A 19,995-nucleotide genomic window follows, 5' to 3' on the forward strand; every position below is an offset into this window, starting at 1 on the left:
TTAAATTGTAAAATCCTGCAGTTACAAATGCACTGAGTGAGTGTGACTGTTCATTATTACTTGTTCAACTGCATAGTAACACAAATATCTAAACAGCCAATCACGTGGCAGCAATTTACAGCATTTAGGCATACAAACATGGTGAAGATGGCCTCGTGTCAGCAGAAGGGAATAATAAAAGTGGTTTAAGTGACTTTGAGCAGTAAGTATTTCACAGATCAGTGATCCGCTGGGACTTTCCAACATAACCACACAACAGGATATACACACCACTTCATTAGGTACACCTCTCTAGTGCTGGGTTGGACCCCAGGACGGCCTTAATTCATCATGGCACAGATTTAACAAGGTGCTGGAAACATTCCTCAGAGATTTGGTTCATATTGACATGATAGCATAACACAGTTGCTGCACATTCATGATGTGGCTAGCAACAATACTCAGCTAGACTTTGGTGTTTAAAAGAATAATCAGTTGATAGTAAAGGGCCCAAAGTGTGCTAAGTAAATGTCTTCCACACCATTACAAGGCAGGATGGACCCAAGCTTTCACATTGTTCTCACTAAATCCTGACCCTACCATTTGAATATCATGGCAGAAATTGAGACTCCTCGGACCAAGAAATGTTTCCAATTTTCTTTTGTCCAGTTTTAGTGAAACCTTGCATGTTGTAGGCTCAGTTGTCAGCTGACAGGAGTGATACCCAGTGTGCTCCTCTGCTGCTGTAGTCCATCTTCAAGTTATGATCGTGTTTAGCATTCAGAGATGCTCTTCTGGTTGTAACAAGTGATTATTTGTGTTACTGCCTTCCTATCAGGTTGAAGCAGCCTAGCCATTCTCCTCTGACCTCTGGCAAAAGCTTTTTAACATAGGGAACTGCCACTCTCTGGATAGTTTCTCTTTGGACCATTATCTGTAAACCATAGAGACAGTTGTGTGGGAAAATCCCAGCAATGATGCCACTTCAAAGTCACTTAAACCGCTTTTCTTCCCCATTCTGATGCTTAGATTGAACTTAAGCAGTCTTGATGTTAACCATAACCCTAAGTGTACTGAGTTGTCTTGTGATTGGCTGGTTATTTGCACAAACAAGCATTTGAACAGGTGTGCATGTGTGTAATGAAGTGGATGGTGGGTATAAAAATAAATAGAAAGTATTTATTGTTTGGCTAACATGCAAACATGCACATATGCATTTGATGCATACTCATTGTGGGCTATAGCATGTTCTGGTCCATGGTGGTTTAGTTTCATGCCCTCATTCAGTGGTTCTAAAACTTGTTCTCGTAGTTCACACCTCCTGTCCCATATTTTTTAAATAATTGTTTTAAAAAGTGAAAAAAGATTGATTTAAACAACATCACGCTTCCTCCTAATCAGAGAGAAGGCGTGCAATTAATTGGGGAGCACTTGCCTTTTACGGAACATCCTTTAACATCATCACACACCTAATTATCAATTTCCCCTCAAGTCCCCATGTCATTTGTAACCTAAGATTCAACCTGCAGCTTAAATAATGCTTGGGAATCAAACGTTTTATATCCAAATCACTCATGGTTTGTAGGATCCGATTTTATCCAACACTGCCCCCTTGTGGTGGCAAATGGAATCAATTTAGCGTTTTGTTTTCTATCTTGTTTCAACCAAGTCTAACTCGTCTTATTTAATTTGTATGGAATGAACATCGAGAGATGCCTTCACAGATATAAGCGCGACAGTGGCCCTGTGAAAGAAACTGCACACACTTTTTTTTGCATAACCAATCAGAGCGGTTTATTATAACTTCAAGTAGGAAACCACAAATTACACAGGCATTCTTTCTGTGTTAAATGATTAGATTACCAGTGAGGAGTCACAGTCACGCTGATGACTTCAGTAACCAAACCTTTAAAAAAAAAAAAAAAAAATCTGCTACATACAGAGTGTCATTGTCCAAACCCACCCCAAGTCACCACTCAGGCCATTAAACTTCTCGATTTTTCTGAAACCTGCAGCATGGAAAGAACCTTCCATAGGTGCGGTCCTTTTTTTCTGCAGTTTATGAGAGGCGTGTCTCACCAAAAGCGCAAAGAGGTGAAAAAAAGTGCAGAGGAAAAATAAGGCAATTTTAGGAGAGACAGAAGGTGGCTTGTGAACTTAAAGGAAGGACGAGGCAGCGGTGGGAGGGGTTTTAAGCGTGAAGCAGCGCCCTGGGCCATGTATCTATGCTGTCTCCGGCTACAGGAGGGACCAAACTAGACAAATGACCCTAAACTAAGGAAGGGAGCCAGAAGAGGAAAGGGAGGAGGGGGAAGTTTGGGAGTCAGGACTTTCTGAATGCCTATTGGCTTCAGGGTGTGTCCGTCATTTCACTTCCTCCTTGTTTAGCGTAAGATGCGAAGGCAGGAGGGAGGGTAGAGGGAGGTACCCTCAGACAGCGCTTTTCGCTCTCTCGCTCTCTTCTTTTTCACAAAAAAGACCGAACAGGGGTTGAAACTGAAACAGGGCAAGGTCTCGTAAAAAGGAGTGCGGTCTCTAGCTCCCCTTCATTCTCACGGTTTCCTGTTTAAAGGAGGCCATTTTGTAAGTGAGCCTGGAGAAGAGCACAACAAAGTTTGGGCATTGTTGTTGTTTTCTTTCTCTCTCTCTCTGCCCGCGGCGGAGAGTTTCACAACCAAGTTTGGACTTTCTTCTCTGCAGAGCAGCGCCTTTTGGATGCGAGAAGTGAAGGAGGGGTGGAGGAGAGAAGGCTGGAGGTGTCGTGTTCTCAGTCTCTTTACTTTGTGAGTGTTTCTCTCTCACACACACACTCACAGGCGCACACCGCTCACGCCTGCCATGCCCGAACAATAAGAGAGAAAAGAAGTGCTCCTTCCTGGATAAGGATTTTCTTCCTTGAGCCGCTGGAAGGAAGCGGGTTTGACGCGGGACACGGAGGGAAGCGGAGTCGTCCACTCAGCGTGCGTGTGTGTGTGAGAGAGTGTGTGTGTATCCATGTTTCAGCGTGTGAAGCCCTCCGCTTGAATGAGTGTAGCTTTTCCGAAAACTTGAGACTGCACCTGTGTGTTTGTGAGAGCCAGCGGACTCTGAATGGCTAATGCTAGCCCTTGTATGCCCTCGGGGGCGACGATGGCTCAGGTCTTCTTCCCCCCAGGTGGCACCTTACCACCGAGCTCAGCTATGATCCAGCAGGGGACCCCCATCGCCATGCACTCTTTGCCCACACCGGGTGGCTTTCCTGTGATGGAGCTGACTCCAGGGCATGGTGGTGGTGGGGCTGTGATGCCCGTGATGCCCGTGATGCCCACGATGCCCCAAATTCCAGCAGGGGTGTCCTTCATCATCCAGATTGGTCTGACCAGAGAATCTGTCCTCATGCCCCAGGCTGCTGACCTGGCCTATGTGAAACAAATGGCCTGCTCCATTGTTGACACCAAGGTAAGAAGCGGGTGGGTGTATGTGGTTTGTGTTTTCTCCAGATGGAAACCTGTTTAGGTGCAAGCCCTTCGTGGCATGTGTAGTTTTCTTACCTGTCAGGTGAACAGTTTTTGTTATACCTTTCACTTTCAGCCTGTGTGTGTGTTGGTCTTGCAACAAACTCTTTGCGCGCAGTCCATTGTTGTCAAAGCGTAATGAAAGTGTTCCAACATTTATGCAGACAGAAGTCACTAGAACAAACAGCTCCGAGGACAGCGATTAGCATTTTTCCCCCCACACTGGTTAGACTTTAATGCCACATCTAGCAGCACACGTATGAGGCTGCTTGAGTGTCTAAGACGAGGAGACTTCACAGGAAAATTACCTGTTTAGTCTTCCCTTATTCAGCGTGTATGTGAATACAAAGAGGTGGAGTTTTGTCACTTTTATCAATTAGTTTCTTTTCCATTGCTTAAAAAGGCTGATTTAGTGCAGGTTGGTGAGATCTACATTTATACATTTAAAATTAGACTTCGCCCATCTACTGTGACCTAGGTTTGTAATGGTCAACGTTGCTTTCACTTCTCCTCAACGCAGCATCGCAAGTTTTGCATGTCATGGCATACGAACACATTTGGCCAATTTTAGTTCTGTGCCATACGCTTCAGTGATCTTTTTTTTCTTCTGCTGTCAGTGATCATTAACACTTGTTTTTGTCTTACCTTGCACGTACTGTTTTCACCTTAATGACCTTAATGTGATTTTTTTTTTTTTTTTTTTTTTTAAGGACTTGTAGCCTTCCCCTGTTTTGTTTTGGGGTTTTTTTAATGTTCAGTGGGAAAAGTGTAGATTTCTTGCACAAAACCCCAAAAAACACCCTTTTAACTGAAAGAGAAAACCTCAAAAAACACACGTGCAGAGAAATGACTTTGGGGGGGCGGGCAGTGACATCCTCTTTATAACAGGAAGCAACAAGTGTTATGGGAAATATGACATTTTTTTTTTTTTAAAATTGAGAACTCTGTGCTGATTTATTCAACCGTATAGTGTAGTTCCAGAAAACTGTTTACATTTTAGTGTGCATGTCCACACGCATACAGGAAATAACATTATCCATTCACTTAAGGTGGCAGTTTGAGCAGTTTATACGTTTATTTGCCAGCTAGGCTGTTGGGTGATTAGCAGATTTCCACAGCCTTCTCAGGGCCGTTCTGTAAAACTCTCCATTACTGAAAATGTTCCAGGAAGCAGTGGTAACTCTCTCCAGCCAGTTTACCCTCTTTCCTAATCTGTTCCTGTGCACAACAGTCTTTGTTCTCCCTGGTCATATGAGTGGCTCACCGCCATGCTCTTGGTATAATTTGGAGACAGATAATTCAGCAGTGCATCTGCATCTGATGCTTTATTTGTATCAGACACATTGTTAGTCCAACTGAAGAGCAATTTGATGGTAAAAGATGTGCTGAGTAATGTAAAGAGAGGCTGTTTCCTGTACTCTGTCTGCTATTTTCACACTCAGTTTAGCCCTCAGGTATTTATTTTCTTTGTCATGCTTTTGCCAATTTCCAAACTATTTCCAGGTTACGTGATTTTAAAAAACCCCTGCAGCTGTTTCACGGTACATCTTTCCTTGGAGTCGTTAACAGTTTTCTGTTGTTAAACCTGTTTAGTTGTTCCTCTAGCTGATTAGTCAGTTGCACAGATTATCTTGGTGTAGGGCAGTTAAAATGAGTTTGGATCAGAATACCAGTGAAAAACGTACTGCAAGGAGGGAATGCTGAGAGCTTGTCATTTCATGTGTGCTTGTAGCAAGGCTGAAACCTCATTTATTTTTCTATGTGAACTAGGTGGCACCTGTGTCCGTTTCTATGGGATTCTTCATGCGTGTTTCCCCTTGCATGTACTTTTTCTCTAACTCCAAAGTGACAAGCCGGGGAAGCAGCCAGATGTGAGACAGGAAGTAGTGAGGTGGGAGTCACGAGCATAATTTGCTTAAATGGTATATTTGGTTGATTAGGTTAATTGCCCTTAACTGAGCCTGGTACTGCTGGAGGTTTCTTCCTGTTAAAAGGGAGTTTTTCCATCACACGGTCACCCAGTTCTCGCTCCAAGCGGGTTTGATTGTTGGGGTTTCTCTCTTTTTATTGTAGGGCCTTGACCTTACAGTATAAAACACTTTGAGGTGACTGCTCTTGTGATTTGGTGCTATATAAATAAAATTGAATTACTGAAGAGGCTAACAAGGCACAGGAGCTGCAAATGAGGTGTTCTGCAGGGCCTGTGTGAAATAAATAAATTATGAAAATAATTTATCAGAGCTACATTTCCAGAGAGCTTTTCTAATATGGCGACTGGCAGCAAGGAATTGTGTCTGCTTTTTCTGACAGAGAGAGGAATGTTGTTTCCACAGCAGAATGATAAATACACATTTGGGTACCACTTTGTGGTTCTTGCTCCACAGCATAAACTTTAGAAAAAAAGTTCCCATTTAGTGCAAAAAAAAAAAAAAAAAAAGCAACTTGGCTTCATTTTTTGCTTTGCTTCAGTCTTGTTGTTTTCAACATCTTTTGTCAGGCTGTCTAGGCTGAAAGATGGCCAATGTTGAGAAGATGCATAAGCTTCAAAGCATCCTCCAAATGATTTAGTAAAAAGGTGCAGCCTTAAAAGAAGGTGTTATACTTTAAATATTTTCCCTGCTGTAAATGGGACATATTCTTTCAACAGGGCATTGGTTGATTTCAAGCTTATAACCCAAGCTTGATAAGCATGGTTTACTTTATTTACATACGGTAGTGATGTGTCATGTCAATTGTAATATAACTGCACCTCTGCTTAGATTGTACTCCCACACGGGGCTTTCCTGCGTTTCCTTTGGATTGTCCATTTCTTCCTCAGTTTACTCCTTAAAAGATAAAAGGTAGTGCATGAGGATGTTCCCGCCTTTCTTTTGACCAAGGCTCCAGCCTCAGCAAGCTGCTCCTTTCTTGTAAAAGTTGTAAAGATGTAGTATGAAAGAAACTCTGCTGTTCAAATGTCAGTGTAAGGGATGTTGTACAGTAATTGCTGGTGTTTCAGCCTCAAGTTTATATTAAAATTAATATGAATCTCTGATCGAGGGGGATCAGATGATGTGTGCATTGTAATGTGTTATTTCTCGTCTCTGCCTGATGTTTACTGTTTATTTTTATATAATAGAGAGAAAAAATCTGAAAATGTAACAGAAACAAAAAGGATCATGTAGCCTGATCTTTGTCAGACCTTATTAGTTGAGCCTCTCTCTCTGACACACACACATGCACACACTTAGAAATCCCTGAAATCCCCTAAGCACAAAATTCCTGTCCCGTTTGGAGCTGCTGCTTTAGGTGGGAAAGTTGGACAATGGGTGGTTTGTCTTGGCTTGGCCAACACCACCAGTGTAACACATGAGGTGGACTGCATGAATGCCTACAGTGGTGTGATTTGGGAGGTAGTGAAGGTAGTTTGGTACCCACACCGCCACCCCCACCCCCACCTACGGTCATCTCTCCCATCCCAGAAAGGGTGAGTCATAGACTCTGTTTATTCACAGGATCCCTCCTTGTGTTCCATTGACACATTTTTCCATTCACTTCTGACTGGAGAAGCACGCTGCGCTTCCAACACAACACCCCATCTTAATTACAATTCTACTGCTTTTTCTAGTCTCCAGATCGGAGCATTAACCTCAGCAGTAACACAATTCTGCCTTTAGTCACAAGCAGTATGTTGTCTCTAAACTTTTCCAAACAGTGCTATGGCTCTAAAATCCTATGTAGTGCAACTCCTCTACTCACTCCTGATGGAGCAAGAACTGATAATGTGGCCTGGAAATCAGAAGTCTGTCTTCATTCAGCCATACGGTGTGGTGGCACTCATGCATTTGCTCTTGTTGGACAGGCCTCAACCCCTTTCCTTTTTGATCTTTCATGATTTACTTTCCCTTTTCCCTGCATGTTTCTGCCATCTTTTTTAAAATTATAGACAGAACTACTTTCCTTTCGTAACAACAGCTGTTTCTGCTAACGATCTTCAGGGTACCAACCTCCTGGACTTCTTCCCTCTTTACCTTCTCTTTTCATCTTGTATTTCCTCTCTTATCCGCTCATCTTCACTCCCTGCCTTATCTTCAGCTTCCTGTCATGTTCAGCCTCCTCTTTCCCACTGCATCCCATCCACCATTCATTCACTGTAATCTCTTTGGGTCCACCTGCCACTGCCTCTACCTGCAGGCTGGTCTTTTTATTAGGGTTTTTGTTTGTTTTGTTTTGTTACGTTTTCTTTTTTCTTTTTTTTCTTTTTTTAACATTCTGTTTTGTCTGCAATAGGAGAATAGAGGTTTGAACATGCATTCTTTCTAGGAAATAATGAGTCAGATGTCCTACACTTAATCTTTAAAAAAACAAATCATAATCACAGAAACTGCATACAGTACGGTAAGGTCCTGTTACCCCCCCCATGCCTCCCTCATTCAGCTAGTTTGACAAAAGGCGTGTCGCAGTAGTTAAACGTGTCTTTTCTTCCAACGAAAACAATTTGTTGAATTTCGTCATTAAGTAGATGCAGTACAATCTGGCTTGACGTCACTGGGTGTGTAACAGTATGTCGTATGTCAGCATGGGAACACAAGCGAGAACCTGTTGAGCCCCGTCAGTGTCGACTGTGTCACATTACCGGATTGTTAAACACGTCTGTGATCTAATCCGCGGTGACACACTTAACACGCAGTGAACAATGTGGGATCCAGCAGTGTTTGCAAGGAATCGCGCTGCTGTGAAATCTTTTAGATTTGTAGGAATTACTGTTTACAAAATGCTAGACGGCAGCTCAGGGTGTCTGTAGGTGTGACAGGAAACAAGCTGATTAAATGTTTCTCTGAAGCGAAGTGAAAATATAGCAGAGATGTTGCTTTTATTTAGTTGGTGAGCGGGTCACCTACCAATCGATGGATTGATTCCCAGCTCCCGTCTGTGAGTTGAAGCGCTGTTAAAGTGGTACAGATAAAAGCAGTGCATGAATGTGTTTGAGATTGGGCGAACGAGACTTGTAGTAGAAATGGAAATGGCTTTGAGTGCTTAAATTGAGTAGAGAGTTGCTATTCAAGTACCAGTCCATTCCTTAAAAACAGAAAGTATATGGAAGTACATGCAGGCCTTGTGTGTCACACATAAAAAAATATACACACATACAGCTGCAACTGAGAGCCCCAGCCCTGGCCATTGTTTCCATCTCCGTTTTGGAAGGGGCTGCTGCTTTATCTCCCTCCCTGGAGAAGAAGTTTGGCCCTGGGAATGGGATCATACACACCACCTCCTGTTTACCTCACTTACTTATACAAGTATAACACACACACACACCAGTATAAAGTAACTCAACAGCTGGCCCTGATTTTCAAGATAAAGGTCCAGTGTGACAAACAAGGCCATATTGCTCATATGAAATGGCACAGTTCCTTGTTGAGCGTTGCTGAAGGTGAATGCAGTGACCAGCCTACAGTTACACGTTCATTCACTGTAGTGATCTAGTGTTGTGGGGGGTTTTTAGCTTGCTGCTTAGATTATTAAAAAGCCTCCCATATGTGTCTGAGCTACTGGGCAAATACACTCTGCTTATCAGAACAAACCTTTGTTGGTCTGTGAATAAATGCCTGTCAATTAGCAAGACACTGGCTGGTGGACGTGCAGGTGGAAGAACAAACCCGGCCTTACGACATTTAATGATTGAGTGAAAATAATGCAGCAGCTCACCAGTTTAAGCAGTTTTAGCCAAATGCTCTGATCTCACTGTGACCATTATCAGCTAAACCTTTATCGCTATGAAGGAGCTAGTGTTTTCAAAGGAGTTTACCTGCAGTAGTGACACATATAAAATTCACCTTACCTAAACCCATCGCTCTCACCCCCCTTGATTTGCGTAGTAGCGGAACAGCTTTGCATCACTGACCGTGCCTGGTGTCTCCTAGCTGTTGCTGGTGTAGGGGAAGCTTAGCCTGCACAGGAGCATTTGATTATTCAAAGCACATGCTTTTGCCCTGCAGTGCAGTGAGGAGGATAGTTATCAGAGGGAGAAGATGAGAGGTGGGATGAAAGATGGAGATTTTCTTTTTTTTTTTTCATGTGCGTTTGAAACCTGATTTTCTGCTGAGATTGTTCACATGAAAGAATAGACAATGGCCAAATAAAATCAAATCCATCTCCTGGTGCATGAGACAACAAATTCAGATTAGTAGGTGTGATTGTAATTGCGAAGGTTTTCTGTCTCTCTATATTAGCCCTTGATCAGATTGGTGATGGACACCAGCACCCCTATAACCCTCTTAAGAATGAGGGAAATAATTTCAGATTATTAGGAATATAGTTTCTTTTTGCCATAATATAAGAACGAGTTTGTTCTCAGTAATGAGTCCTGTCTCCAAAAGTAAATAAAATGCATTTGTATAACAATCACAAAGTGCTTCACAATAAAACACAAGAAGATATATAAAAGGTTAACATATCATACCATCGTAAAGCAATAAAACACAACAAAGTTCTACTGCCAGTAGTTTCCCAGTGCTGTTTCAAAAGAAAACTTCCTTTCTACTGGAACATGTATTTGCAAAGTTTCACAAACACATGTTCTTCCTTTTCTGTTGTAATTCAGTTTCAGGTAACAAATCATATATTAAATGGCCTTCTGGTAACCCTGAAAATGAAGGAGAAGCCTTTAACATGGTTTACTTTATGGAAGAGTCTAATTTAACCCAACCGTGATGTTTGGGTAAAGTCCTACCTCAGTAGGTAAACACATGACATCAGTACTGACGGGTTAGTGTCACTGTAAGAAGCACACAGTTCTTAACATGATATATATGGAGAATATACAGTATACACTGAATGCTTTATTTGTGCCCTTTATAATGATCACACCTCAATCATTAAATGGATATTTTAGAGACAGTAGCAAGCATTAATGATCATTTACAGGCCTTTGGCCTTTTCATGCACACACATGAATACTATAGTGGTATAAGAACTATTTGAAATAATGATAATAATCAGGATAATCATAGATTTATGAATTTGAGTTTGATAGATGTCATTGCAGTCATTTAGGGTGCAGAATAGCAGACTGACCCATTGCACGTGTCATGTGACAAGTAGTGTGCATACAGCATGTGGGCAGAGCAAATAAGGTTTAGTATGTTGAAGTGGATTCTTGATTTGTTTTATTCATTTTTATCAAAACATTTCAACAAAAACAGGCTTTGTAAGAGCAGAAGCAACACCAACTCATCTCTATAAATGTGTGGCCACACTTTTGTCATATGACTGGAGTTCAGTGTTTAGCCTCTGGCTTTTTCTTTCTTCTCCTCTTTCACTTCAGCACTAAAGCCGTGGAACACATGGGGAGAGGAAAATGGGAAAAGAAGAGAGGAGAGGGGACAGACAAAAAAAAAAAGAGGAGGGGGATGACTCAGAGCACAGTAATGTGGCCCATTGTGGCCCTCAGCATGCAGCTTTGTGTGTTTGTGTCCCCATGGCACTCTTGGCACATGGGGAATGTACAAACAGTCCTCACATGGGCCATTGCATGTGTGCTTTTCTCTGGAGAACTTCTTAAGGTGTTTTCAGATCAAGTTGAGTAATGATGATCAGCGAAACTGACTGTAAAGCGGAAAGAAAAGGAGAACAGAGGATCGCTGGTGTGTCAAGGACAGGCACAAGGTGGTGTTCGGCATCAGTTCTGTGACGCACCCTGATTTTACACAATACTGGGATGGGTCTCATTCCTGACATGGGGACGGTTGTAAAGGACCCCCAGCATACAGGGTTAATTATGCAAAGGGGCTGGTTAAACCCAAACCACGATCTTTTTCTAAACCTAACAAAGTAGTTTTTGGTGCTTAAACCTAACGAGAAATAAAAGTAAAAAGAGTGACAGAAAAAAACAAGTCGGTGAGTGTAAAATAAATTAAACGCAAGCCCAAGCCTTGGTTATGAAACTTATGACTTATTCTACCGCTACGCCTCTAACCTCCAAATGCGGACTTTGACCCACATTAAATATGAACTGTTACGTCTTGCTGTCCAGTAGCTACAGCCATTGTGACAAAGCAAAAAGCAAAAAAAAACAACAACAAAAAAACCCCACCTTGTGCGTGTCTCAGTGACGGTTCTGTTTGACACACTGGAGTGAGAATGCATCGTTTCTGTCAATATGATTCACACGTTTGCTGTTGGTGTTATGTTAGAGTTGGATTTAAAGGAGTTATCTTTTCCAGAACTTTGGGGGATTGTAGCACGCAGGGAGATGCTGGAGTGTCACACTGTAATTCAGAAGCAGTCATGCACAGAAATTCCCAGCTTTCCTCCTATTCCGACATGATTATCACTGTGAATGAGTCATTTCTTTCAGTTATGTGGAGACAATGTGTGACTTAACATATATGCAAGAGCTAGCTAAGCTAGTTTTTCGTGATGCTCAGAAAGGAATCTTCAGCTCTGTCCACTTTCAGTCTAACAATCTTAATCAGCATGTAGTTAAAATACAAACAAACGTTTGTTTGCATTTTCATTTTTATTTACTTATCTATTTTAAAATTTTTTGAGGCTCTTCCTTAATGAGTTAGAATTGGCTATTTGAGTCATACGAAGGCCTGTTTTCTGCCGCCCCGGCTTCTTGTCATGAATCAGTAAGTTGCACGCAGAGTGGATTGGGTCCGATGTTTCAATCAGCTTACCTTCCCAGACCTGTGCCAAGGAAAGAGACAGGAGGAGGAGGAGAAGGGTGGGGGTTGATGCAGACAGGAGCTGCTACCAACAAAAGACTGGTTCAGAAAGAGTAGGGTGCGCCTCCTTTATCCCCAGACCCCTCTCTCATGCCTGGTTACGGCTCTCATATTACCTCTCCATCCTCCGTGATGCTTGGAGCAGAATGAGATGCTTTGTCCCTGCGCTCCTGCTCGGGACTAAGCTTCTTCCATTTACTTACTAAGTACATACACACAGACACACACATTATACATAACCTTTTACCATTTTCGTTTATTTTAGCTTGATCTACATGCTGCTTGCACTTTTAATATCATGCACAAGAGTGCTTAACAACAATTTTTTGTGCGTCATTAGCTTAATGATTTTTCCGTTATGAATCTTTACGATTAAGTATTTTCTAACTTTATTGCTTGTATGTCATAAACTATGTGCTTGATGTGTGAATGTGATGATACGCACTCCCTCCCCTTCCAGTTTCTCTGGTTTACACAGAAATCTGTGGTATTTAGAAACCAGCACGCGGGGAATGTAAACTTGATGGCTTTGCTCTCCAGGACTACGGGTACACAAGAACACTTTACCAGAAAAGCATGAGTCAGGCAGTACAACCGAAGCTATACTAATTCAGAAGCTTACATTAAGTTTTTGTTGAAAATCCATGCTGGGAATCAGCATCTAATCAATCAGCAATCACCAGTAATTTTACAATGAATCAGCAGTAAGTCATAGCTGACCAAAAAGACTGCGTGAAGACTACTACTGCCTACTTAAAAATTCAATCTCACAGATGACTTAGTTTTCTAGTTTTTAAAAGTGAATTCAGTAAAAGTAAGAAAAGTATATGGACGTCTGTGCAGAACTTGTTACTTGGAAGAGATTTCTTCAGTCATTTGTTTGGCAAATCTCGCCCTACTTGTTTAAGCAGCCACTCAGACTGGCACAGATTCACTGCATTTTCCCTGTCTTGAATGTTCAGGTTCATGCAATAAATAAAGCAACTTTTGTTTGCCAGTAGATGTTTATTCATATTAGGTTACTCTATGCTCAAAAGGCTTTCCTAGTATCACGTTTCAAACAGGAAACTTATCAAATCCAGGAAGAAAGAAGCTTTTGCATCTGACCTTCAGTGCGCCTTTTGCAGAGATCGTGATAGTAAAACGATTTCCATTATTTCCACTGATAATCCTGATGCAAAATCTCTCGACTTGCTTTGAATCTTTTACGATGTGTGTGTATACAGTCACATTCACACTTTAACAGTTAAACAGACGAGACTTTCTAGAAGAAACCGGAAATTTCAGATAATCCGCCTCTGTTCACAAGTGATTTACTTGGACGTAATTCTAGTGACGGTATGAGGACATAGTTTACTTTACTGCGTTATTTACATTTCATTTGTGCTTCTTTCACTTATCCTCGTTTTGCTTTCCTTCTTTATGTCTGCCAAGCCCAGCGGTTAGCTGACGTCATGGGTTTTACTTAATTCCTTGTAGTCCTGGCACAGAGCTGTCAGTCACTCCTGCAATTTATTACGTGACGTATGTGTTTCAGAGACAACAGCTTTGTTTTCTTTAAATCCAGCATGGTGCACAGTACAGTCTTCGCAGGTGACCGAGGACACTGTAAAGGGCAGTGATGGTTATCGTATTTATTTATTTATTTTTTTTGTGGACTCAATCTTTTCACCAGCATGTGACCTCACTGGGGTTAAAAATAGAACAGCCAGCGCAGTAACGTGTTTGTTCCATCACGAACGCTGTCAGCACAAAAGGAAAAATTCCTGCGCTACACCAACTTGTTGTCAGGATCTAATGAGGGCAGTAACGTTGACGTCTTTACGCGCCCGTTACCATGGCAGCCCCTCATTAAACACCTCATCATTTTTAAAAAGGTGGGGTCCTTACAGAGTCCCGTGCCTGACATGTTAACAAAGATGGTGGGATTTATGGTGCAGCCTCAGGGTTGTGTCTGGCAGTCAGAGATAAAAAGCAGAAAGTGAAGTACAGGTGTACCTCCACCCATTATCATCCTCATCCTCAAGAGTGTGGCGTCCACGCACACGTGCACTTTTTTCTTGGGGGGGGTTACATAGCAAGATGTGGATGCTCAAACAATGTGTGTTGTTTGAAGGGATACAACATGTTTCCTGTCTGCTATAAAACGCCTGGATCGGGTTCCTGTTGTGATAGCCAGCTTCTGCTGCAGAAACGCATCACTGTGGAGGACCATGTAAGGCTATGGAGGTCACACTGTTTACAGAGCTCAGCGTGCGGTGTACACAGCAACGCTGACGTCCAAGTTCTTGTCACTGGAGATTGGCCCAGTTAATTCTGAAGAGCTGCAGTGTTTTTTTTTTTTTAATGTTGTGTGTGTTGCTTTTAATGCTGTTTTGAAAATTATTCATCCGTGTTGCCAAAAGGTCACAACTGGTGTTCTTTGCATACGCAGCTAGGGAAATTCGGTGGCTTTTATGAACTGGATGTCTATAAATGGTTAGTTTTTTTTAAATAAAATTGGAAACTTTTTGTTTTGTCTTTGACTTAATACTTTCATTCGGGAGGGAGTGTGTGTGTGTCTATGTGCATGCATACGTGCGCTTGTGTGTTCAGTGACAACTGTAAGTGCCTTATTTGAACATGTCTTACTCTCCTTCCTCAGGCCCGTATTTTATGTTTATACATATGTTCATTTACACCTTCCAAAAGCTATAAACCATATGCTCATGCCAAGTTTGCAATTTCCTGTTGTGGCGATAACAAAAAATTGAAATAAATGGATAATATTTCTATTATTGATCTTAAAACATTGCCACCTCTTATTCGTTTAATCCACCCAGTTAAGCTTACTTGGAAAAATCTGCAGTACTAATGTAAAATGATTGATGCAGAGCTCCCTGCCTTAAGGTAGTCAGAATAGTTTTTTTTTTCTTTGATTGTTTGTCTGAGGTTTTGCAGTTTCCCCATATTGTCTCACACAACATTAACAATCATCATTTCTCGCCAAGCAGCCGACAGAGTACAAGTTAGATCCAAAGCATCTTGCGCATTCAGTAAATTCACAACATCAAAGTTTTGTCAAATGCAGTAAAAGTGAGGAGGATAAAGATCGAAATTTGCTGCTTGTAAGCTACATAGCTATGGCTAGCTGGCACTGAAGAGGCTGCTGCATTCATTGTGCATGCCCGAGCATACATTCTTGCGTGGCTTGGTGGTCGATGATGGCTCGTGCAGAGCTTCAGGAGGGGAAGTGATGGGGAGGATGAAAAGCAGAAGCAACCAGCGAACTCAGCAGGACATAAAAGTCTCTGTTCTTCACACATGCAGTGCCTTTTATATAAAGAGGGTCTATATTTAGAAGCACTGTTCTGTAGCTGTTTGACATAACCTCAACTTTGAAATGGCGCTGACTGAACTGGACATCAGTGGTAATGATTTACACGTATGCAGTGATGCTTTGGTTAAATTGTAATGACCTGTAGCCGATGTGCTTACTCAAATAAAACAGGAAATAAAATCTACATTCTGCTGCTCCTACTGCTGTTTTAGCATTCCTTTAACTTCATCTTCTATTCTCTCTGAATAAATTTTAGCTCGTCATTCATTCATTCCTCAGAACAACTCATCATTACAGGAGGCTAAAGTAGCTGATGTGTACGAGGAGTATCAAGTTAAGCAAAATAAAGTTTTCCCTCCCTTCTAGAGTTTGAAAAAACTTGTAGAATATTTAAAAAAATGATCTAAACTGCCTGCACTTGTTTAATGTCAGATAAAAATCTCTCTCTTTACCACTGTGCATGTGACCTGCTTTATATGACCAAAGACTGAGGTGACAAGGAAATAAAGTAAGAGAGGAAATGGCAAGCATTGATGTGACCTCAAGTGTGCATGTTTTGTTTTGTTTTGTTTTTTTTTTCCCCCCCAAGCTAAAATTTCCCAAAAGCCAATACTTTGATGGTATCTGTGTGAGGGCACAAACGGAGATGATGTTTTGTGTATAAAGAGCACATCACTTGTTGTGTTTGAATCCGTTTGTGTGAGTCTGTGTTCCTGTGTAATCTGGTTTAAAAAATATATCTTGCTCTCATTAAAGTTGAAAGTTGCAACAGCACACAAAGGCCCACATCAACAAAAAAGTGGCACTTGTCATTGTTTAGGGTGACAATGGTGACGTTTGCTTGGGTTATGAATTTAGATACATGGCTGTTCACGATTGCCTTCTGAAACTTTAAAGTACTCGAACAGCTTCCTGTCAACCACATCTGTTCATGTATTGCCACCGCTTACATGAGAACAGCAATTGATCCGTCCGAGGTTGCCTGCTGTTAGTTTTTGATTGAAAAAAATGAAAACATTTTTTTTTTTCTTAAGACACTGTTTGTTATAACAACCTGTAATAACAATCTACAGATGTGCATCAGTAGCATGTTTTAGATGTTTTCAGTCAGTGACAGTTTAGGACTGCAAGGCAGCTTAGCACCAGACTTACCATGAAGCCATGTTTTTTTTCAAACATGCAGAATATAATTTGGCATTTTCTTGCAGAAACAAATATCTGTCATGACACCGTTTATTACTCAAAAGTCCTTGTTGCTCATTATTAATGGTGCCTCCGTAGAGTTGAGTTATGCGTGTGTGCTGAAGGCTTGAACATCACAGATATTCGGTATTTGTTTTTTGTCACCATTACGCATGTTCTTTGGATATTGTAACAATATCATGCAGGATAGACGTTAAAACACTCTTCTCTGAAGCCTGTATTGAGAAACTTGAAATTGTTTTTTTTTCCATTTAATTGTTACCATTGTGTAATGGAACAAGGGTTTTGCCTTCAGGGTAAAAAGAAAGTACACCCTTATTCAGTTGTAAGTAAACCTATATTTGTTTCATTAAGAGAATAATTAGTCACCAGGTCCTGCTAATCAAATGCACTTGATTGACTGACCATCAATAAATGTGAGGGTTATAACTCCATCGTTTTATAGTGAGAATGCCGTGAAGAGTGGAGAGCAGTCAGAGTGGTTGCCAATCTTTCCAGTGGACTGCTACTCCTTTTTTCTGCTGCTCTAGGAATAGTATAAGATGGAGGCAGTTGATCCGCTGTAGCGAACTCTTCCCAGGAGTGGACATCGCAGGAAATTCATTTCAAGGTTAGACCATGCATTTCTCAGAGGAATTGGCAAAAATCCTCAGATTCTACAGGGCTCATGAAAGTACAGTTATAACAACACTGACCAGATTTGGGGTTTTTTGGAAAGGTTTCCAAGAGAATATGGCAGCATAGTTTCAGTTTGCAAAATTGCATTTGAAAAAAACCACAAGACTTCTGGAACAATGAACTCTTTGAGCTGAGGAGACCAAATTGGAGATATTTGGCCAGAGCCATGTTTGGAGAAACCTAAACACAGCACATCAACACAAACATCCCACACCAACTGTCAAGCACAGTGCGGGAAGGGTGATGATTTGGACTTGTTTGGCAGCCACAGGACCTGGGGACCTTGCAGTCATCGATTTGATCATGAACTCCTTTGTATACCAAAGTATTCTACGGTCAGATGTGAGGCAATCGGTCTGACAGGTAAAGCTTGGCCTAGATTGGGTGACACAACAAGACAATGAAGCCAAGTATGACATCAAATCTACAAGAGAATGGCTGAAACAGAAAGAAATAAAGGTGTTATAATCGCCCAGTCAAGGTCCAGTCCTCAACCTGATCAAAGTCCTCTGGTGGGACATTAAGAGAGCTGTGAACAAACAAATGGCTGAATTGAAATGATGGCATAAAGAAGAGTGGGCCAAAATCCCTCCACAGTGTGAGAAACTGATTAAAATAAACAGAAAATTTATTACTTCAAGTTACTGCTGCTAAAAGTGATTCAAAAAGCTGTTGACCTGTAGGGTGTAGTTAGATTTTCACACACTGCTTCTGCATTTTTTGGCTTTCTTTTTGGTAAATAAATATGTGATTTTATTTCTTTTTTGTAGTTTATTTCAGGTTGTTTTTACTAACTTTTAAGACCTGTTAAGGACCAGATTATTTTTATTGTGTCCATAAAATCTTAGTATTGAAAAGTTATTTATTTTTTACCATAACTGTGTGCTATCATATAGTCTGTTATTTAATAATGTCCCGGTTAGATCGCGATCGCGAACAAAGTGATGAAGTGAGAGATCTATCTTCCAACTTTACCATGACATTACCTTGTGTGAGAGGGTGTGAACCACACTAAAGACAATGTTGGCCTTTATTAGTTTACTTTATAAGGCAGTTGCTGTCCTGTTTCTCATCAGTGTGTAGACAGGAAAAAAAGGAGGAAGGAAGACTAATCAATAAAAGAGGGCATTAGAGGACAGTTAGTATTGAAGAGGAAATTAAAGGTGACGGGAAAACAAAGGCAGGGGACATAAAGAAATACTAGTTCATAATTCATTTCACTCATAATGGCTTCATTGACCTGAATAGTAGAGGGAACACTGGGCAACCTGATCCCTGGTACCTCAGAGAAAGCAGCTACAGATCCACCCCTTTTGCAGGCAAACCTCATCACACTATACTACACCTAACTGATTATAAGACAAATGATTAAATTTCTCAGCATGCTGACATAGATGAAAATTATTTGTGGTACTTATTCTTATTCCACCATTACAAAAAAAACTAAATGAGTATTTTTCTTTTATGAGGTAGCAGTGGTTTTTCGGAGCTTGGATTTTGTGCTTTTCAGCCGAGCTGTAAAGACTTGTGGTGTGCAGAGACGTGGCAGCTGCAGTTATGATTATTGGATTGTGTATGTTTTGGACGGTAGAATGTGCAGAATAATATGACTAGCTGCCTTGAATTGCCTGCTAAGAGGCGAGCTGTGACATCAACAGCGTGAGGTTAATCGCAGAGAGGCTGGCATCAAATAGCGCCACGGGGCTCATAGAAGACGGCTGTCTGTGGATTTGGAAAGAGCTTGGAGTCTCCTCTGATCTGGGCTCTGTGGGTGTTTTGTAATTACTAATGGCTGCAGTTGGTCTTAGTTGTGGCAATCCCTGGTACCGATGCATGTAGCTATTACATGATTCACTCCCATCAGACATCAGTCTGTGTGTGATTGTGGGTTTTTAAGTCTGTACTTGGGAAAGGTTGGAGCCTCTGCTCATTTGTATCTGCAACGTCTGATTGACTCAAAACCAAAAACTGCTGTGCCAGAGCGTTGGGATTAAAGGGCCATTTAACTCAAACAAAAAACTGAACAAACAAAAACAGAACCATAAAAACATTAAGAACATTAAGATGGCTTTAATTTTATCTGGATATATTCTGAAATTTAATATTTGTTTTTCACAGAACTTTTTGCAACATTTGTTCTGTAATCTGCACGCTTAATAGACTCAGACTAACTGAACAGACATGAGATGTACTAGTAGTAGTGATATTAGTAGTAATGATGATGATATGGCTATGCTTCACTCTTTTTACTGAACCTCACATACAGCTATGCAGAAAGCTTCCTGCTTTCACCACTATTGTTGTTGTTCAAGTAGGGTCCCACCCTCACGCCAGCATCCACTTGGTTAGTTGACTAAAAAAAAGGACCTTTAATCCGACCCCTGGTAAAAGCTGCAAGCAGCTTCACAGCCTGTGAAACTCGTCTCTTCGTCGTTCTGAGGGCCCTGTGGTCAATTTCAGTCAAGCTTCCTCAGTTTGGTGAAGAGAAAAAATCCACACTGACCACACGCTGGTGGACATCTCTCAAAATTCTGTAGGTATTTACTTTTTTAAAAATCCACCGTTTCAGTGTATACATCAACACTGAAACTTTAGAAAAGGTTGCCCCATA

At 41.2% G+C, this 19,995-nt stretch overlaps 1 protein-coding gene across 3 annotated transcripts in view; it reads left to right on the top strand.

The window, feature by feature from the left end:
• Positions 1-2,269: 2,269 nt before the first annotated feature.
• Positions 2,270-19,995, top strand: part of prkd2 (protein kinase D2) — a 31,493-nt gene continuing 13,767 nt past the window's right edge. For 2 of the 3 annotated variants that reach the window (XM_031732837.2, XM_031732839.2), the window contains exon 1: positions 2,270-3,417. In XM_031732837.2, the coding sequence (XP_031588697.1) occupies positions 3,070-3,417 (348 nt within the window). In that variant the 5' untranslated portion in view covers positions 2,270-3,069. The remainder of the gene's footprint in view (positions 3,418-19,995) is intronic. The other variant, XM_031732838.2, reaches the window with a different exon arrangement.

Source organism: Oreochromis aureus, linkage group 14 (assembly GCF_013358895.1).
Source record: "Oreochromis aureus strain Israel breed Guangdong linkage group 14, ZZ_aureus, whole genome shotgun sequence".
Taxonomy (NCBI): Eukaryota; Metazoa; Chordata; class Actinopteri; order Cichliformes; family Cichlidae; genus Oreochromis; species Oreochromis aureus.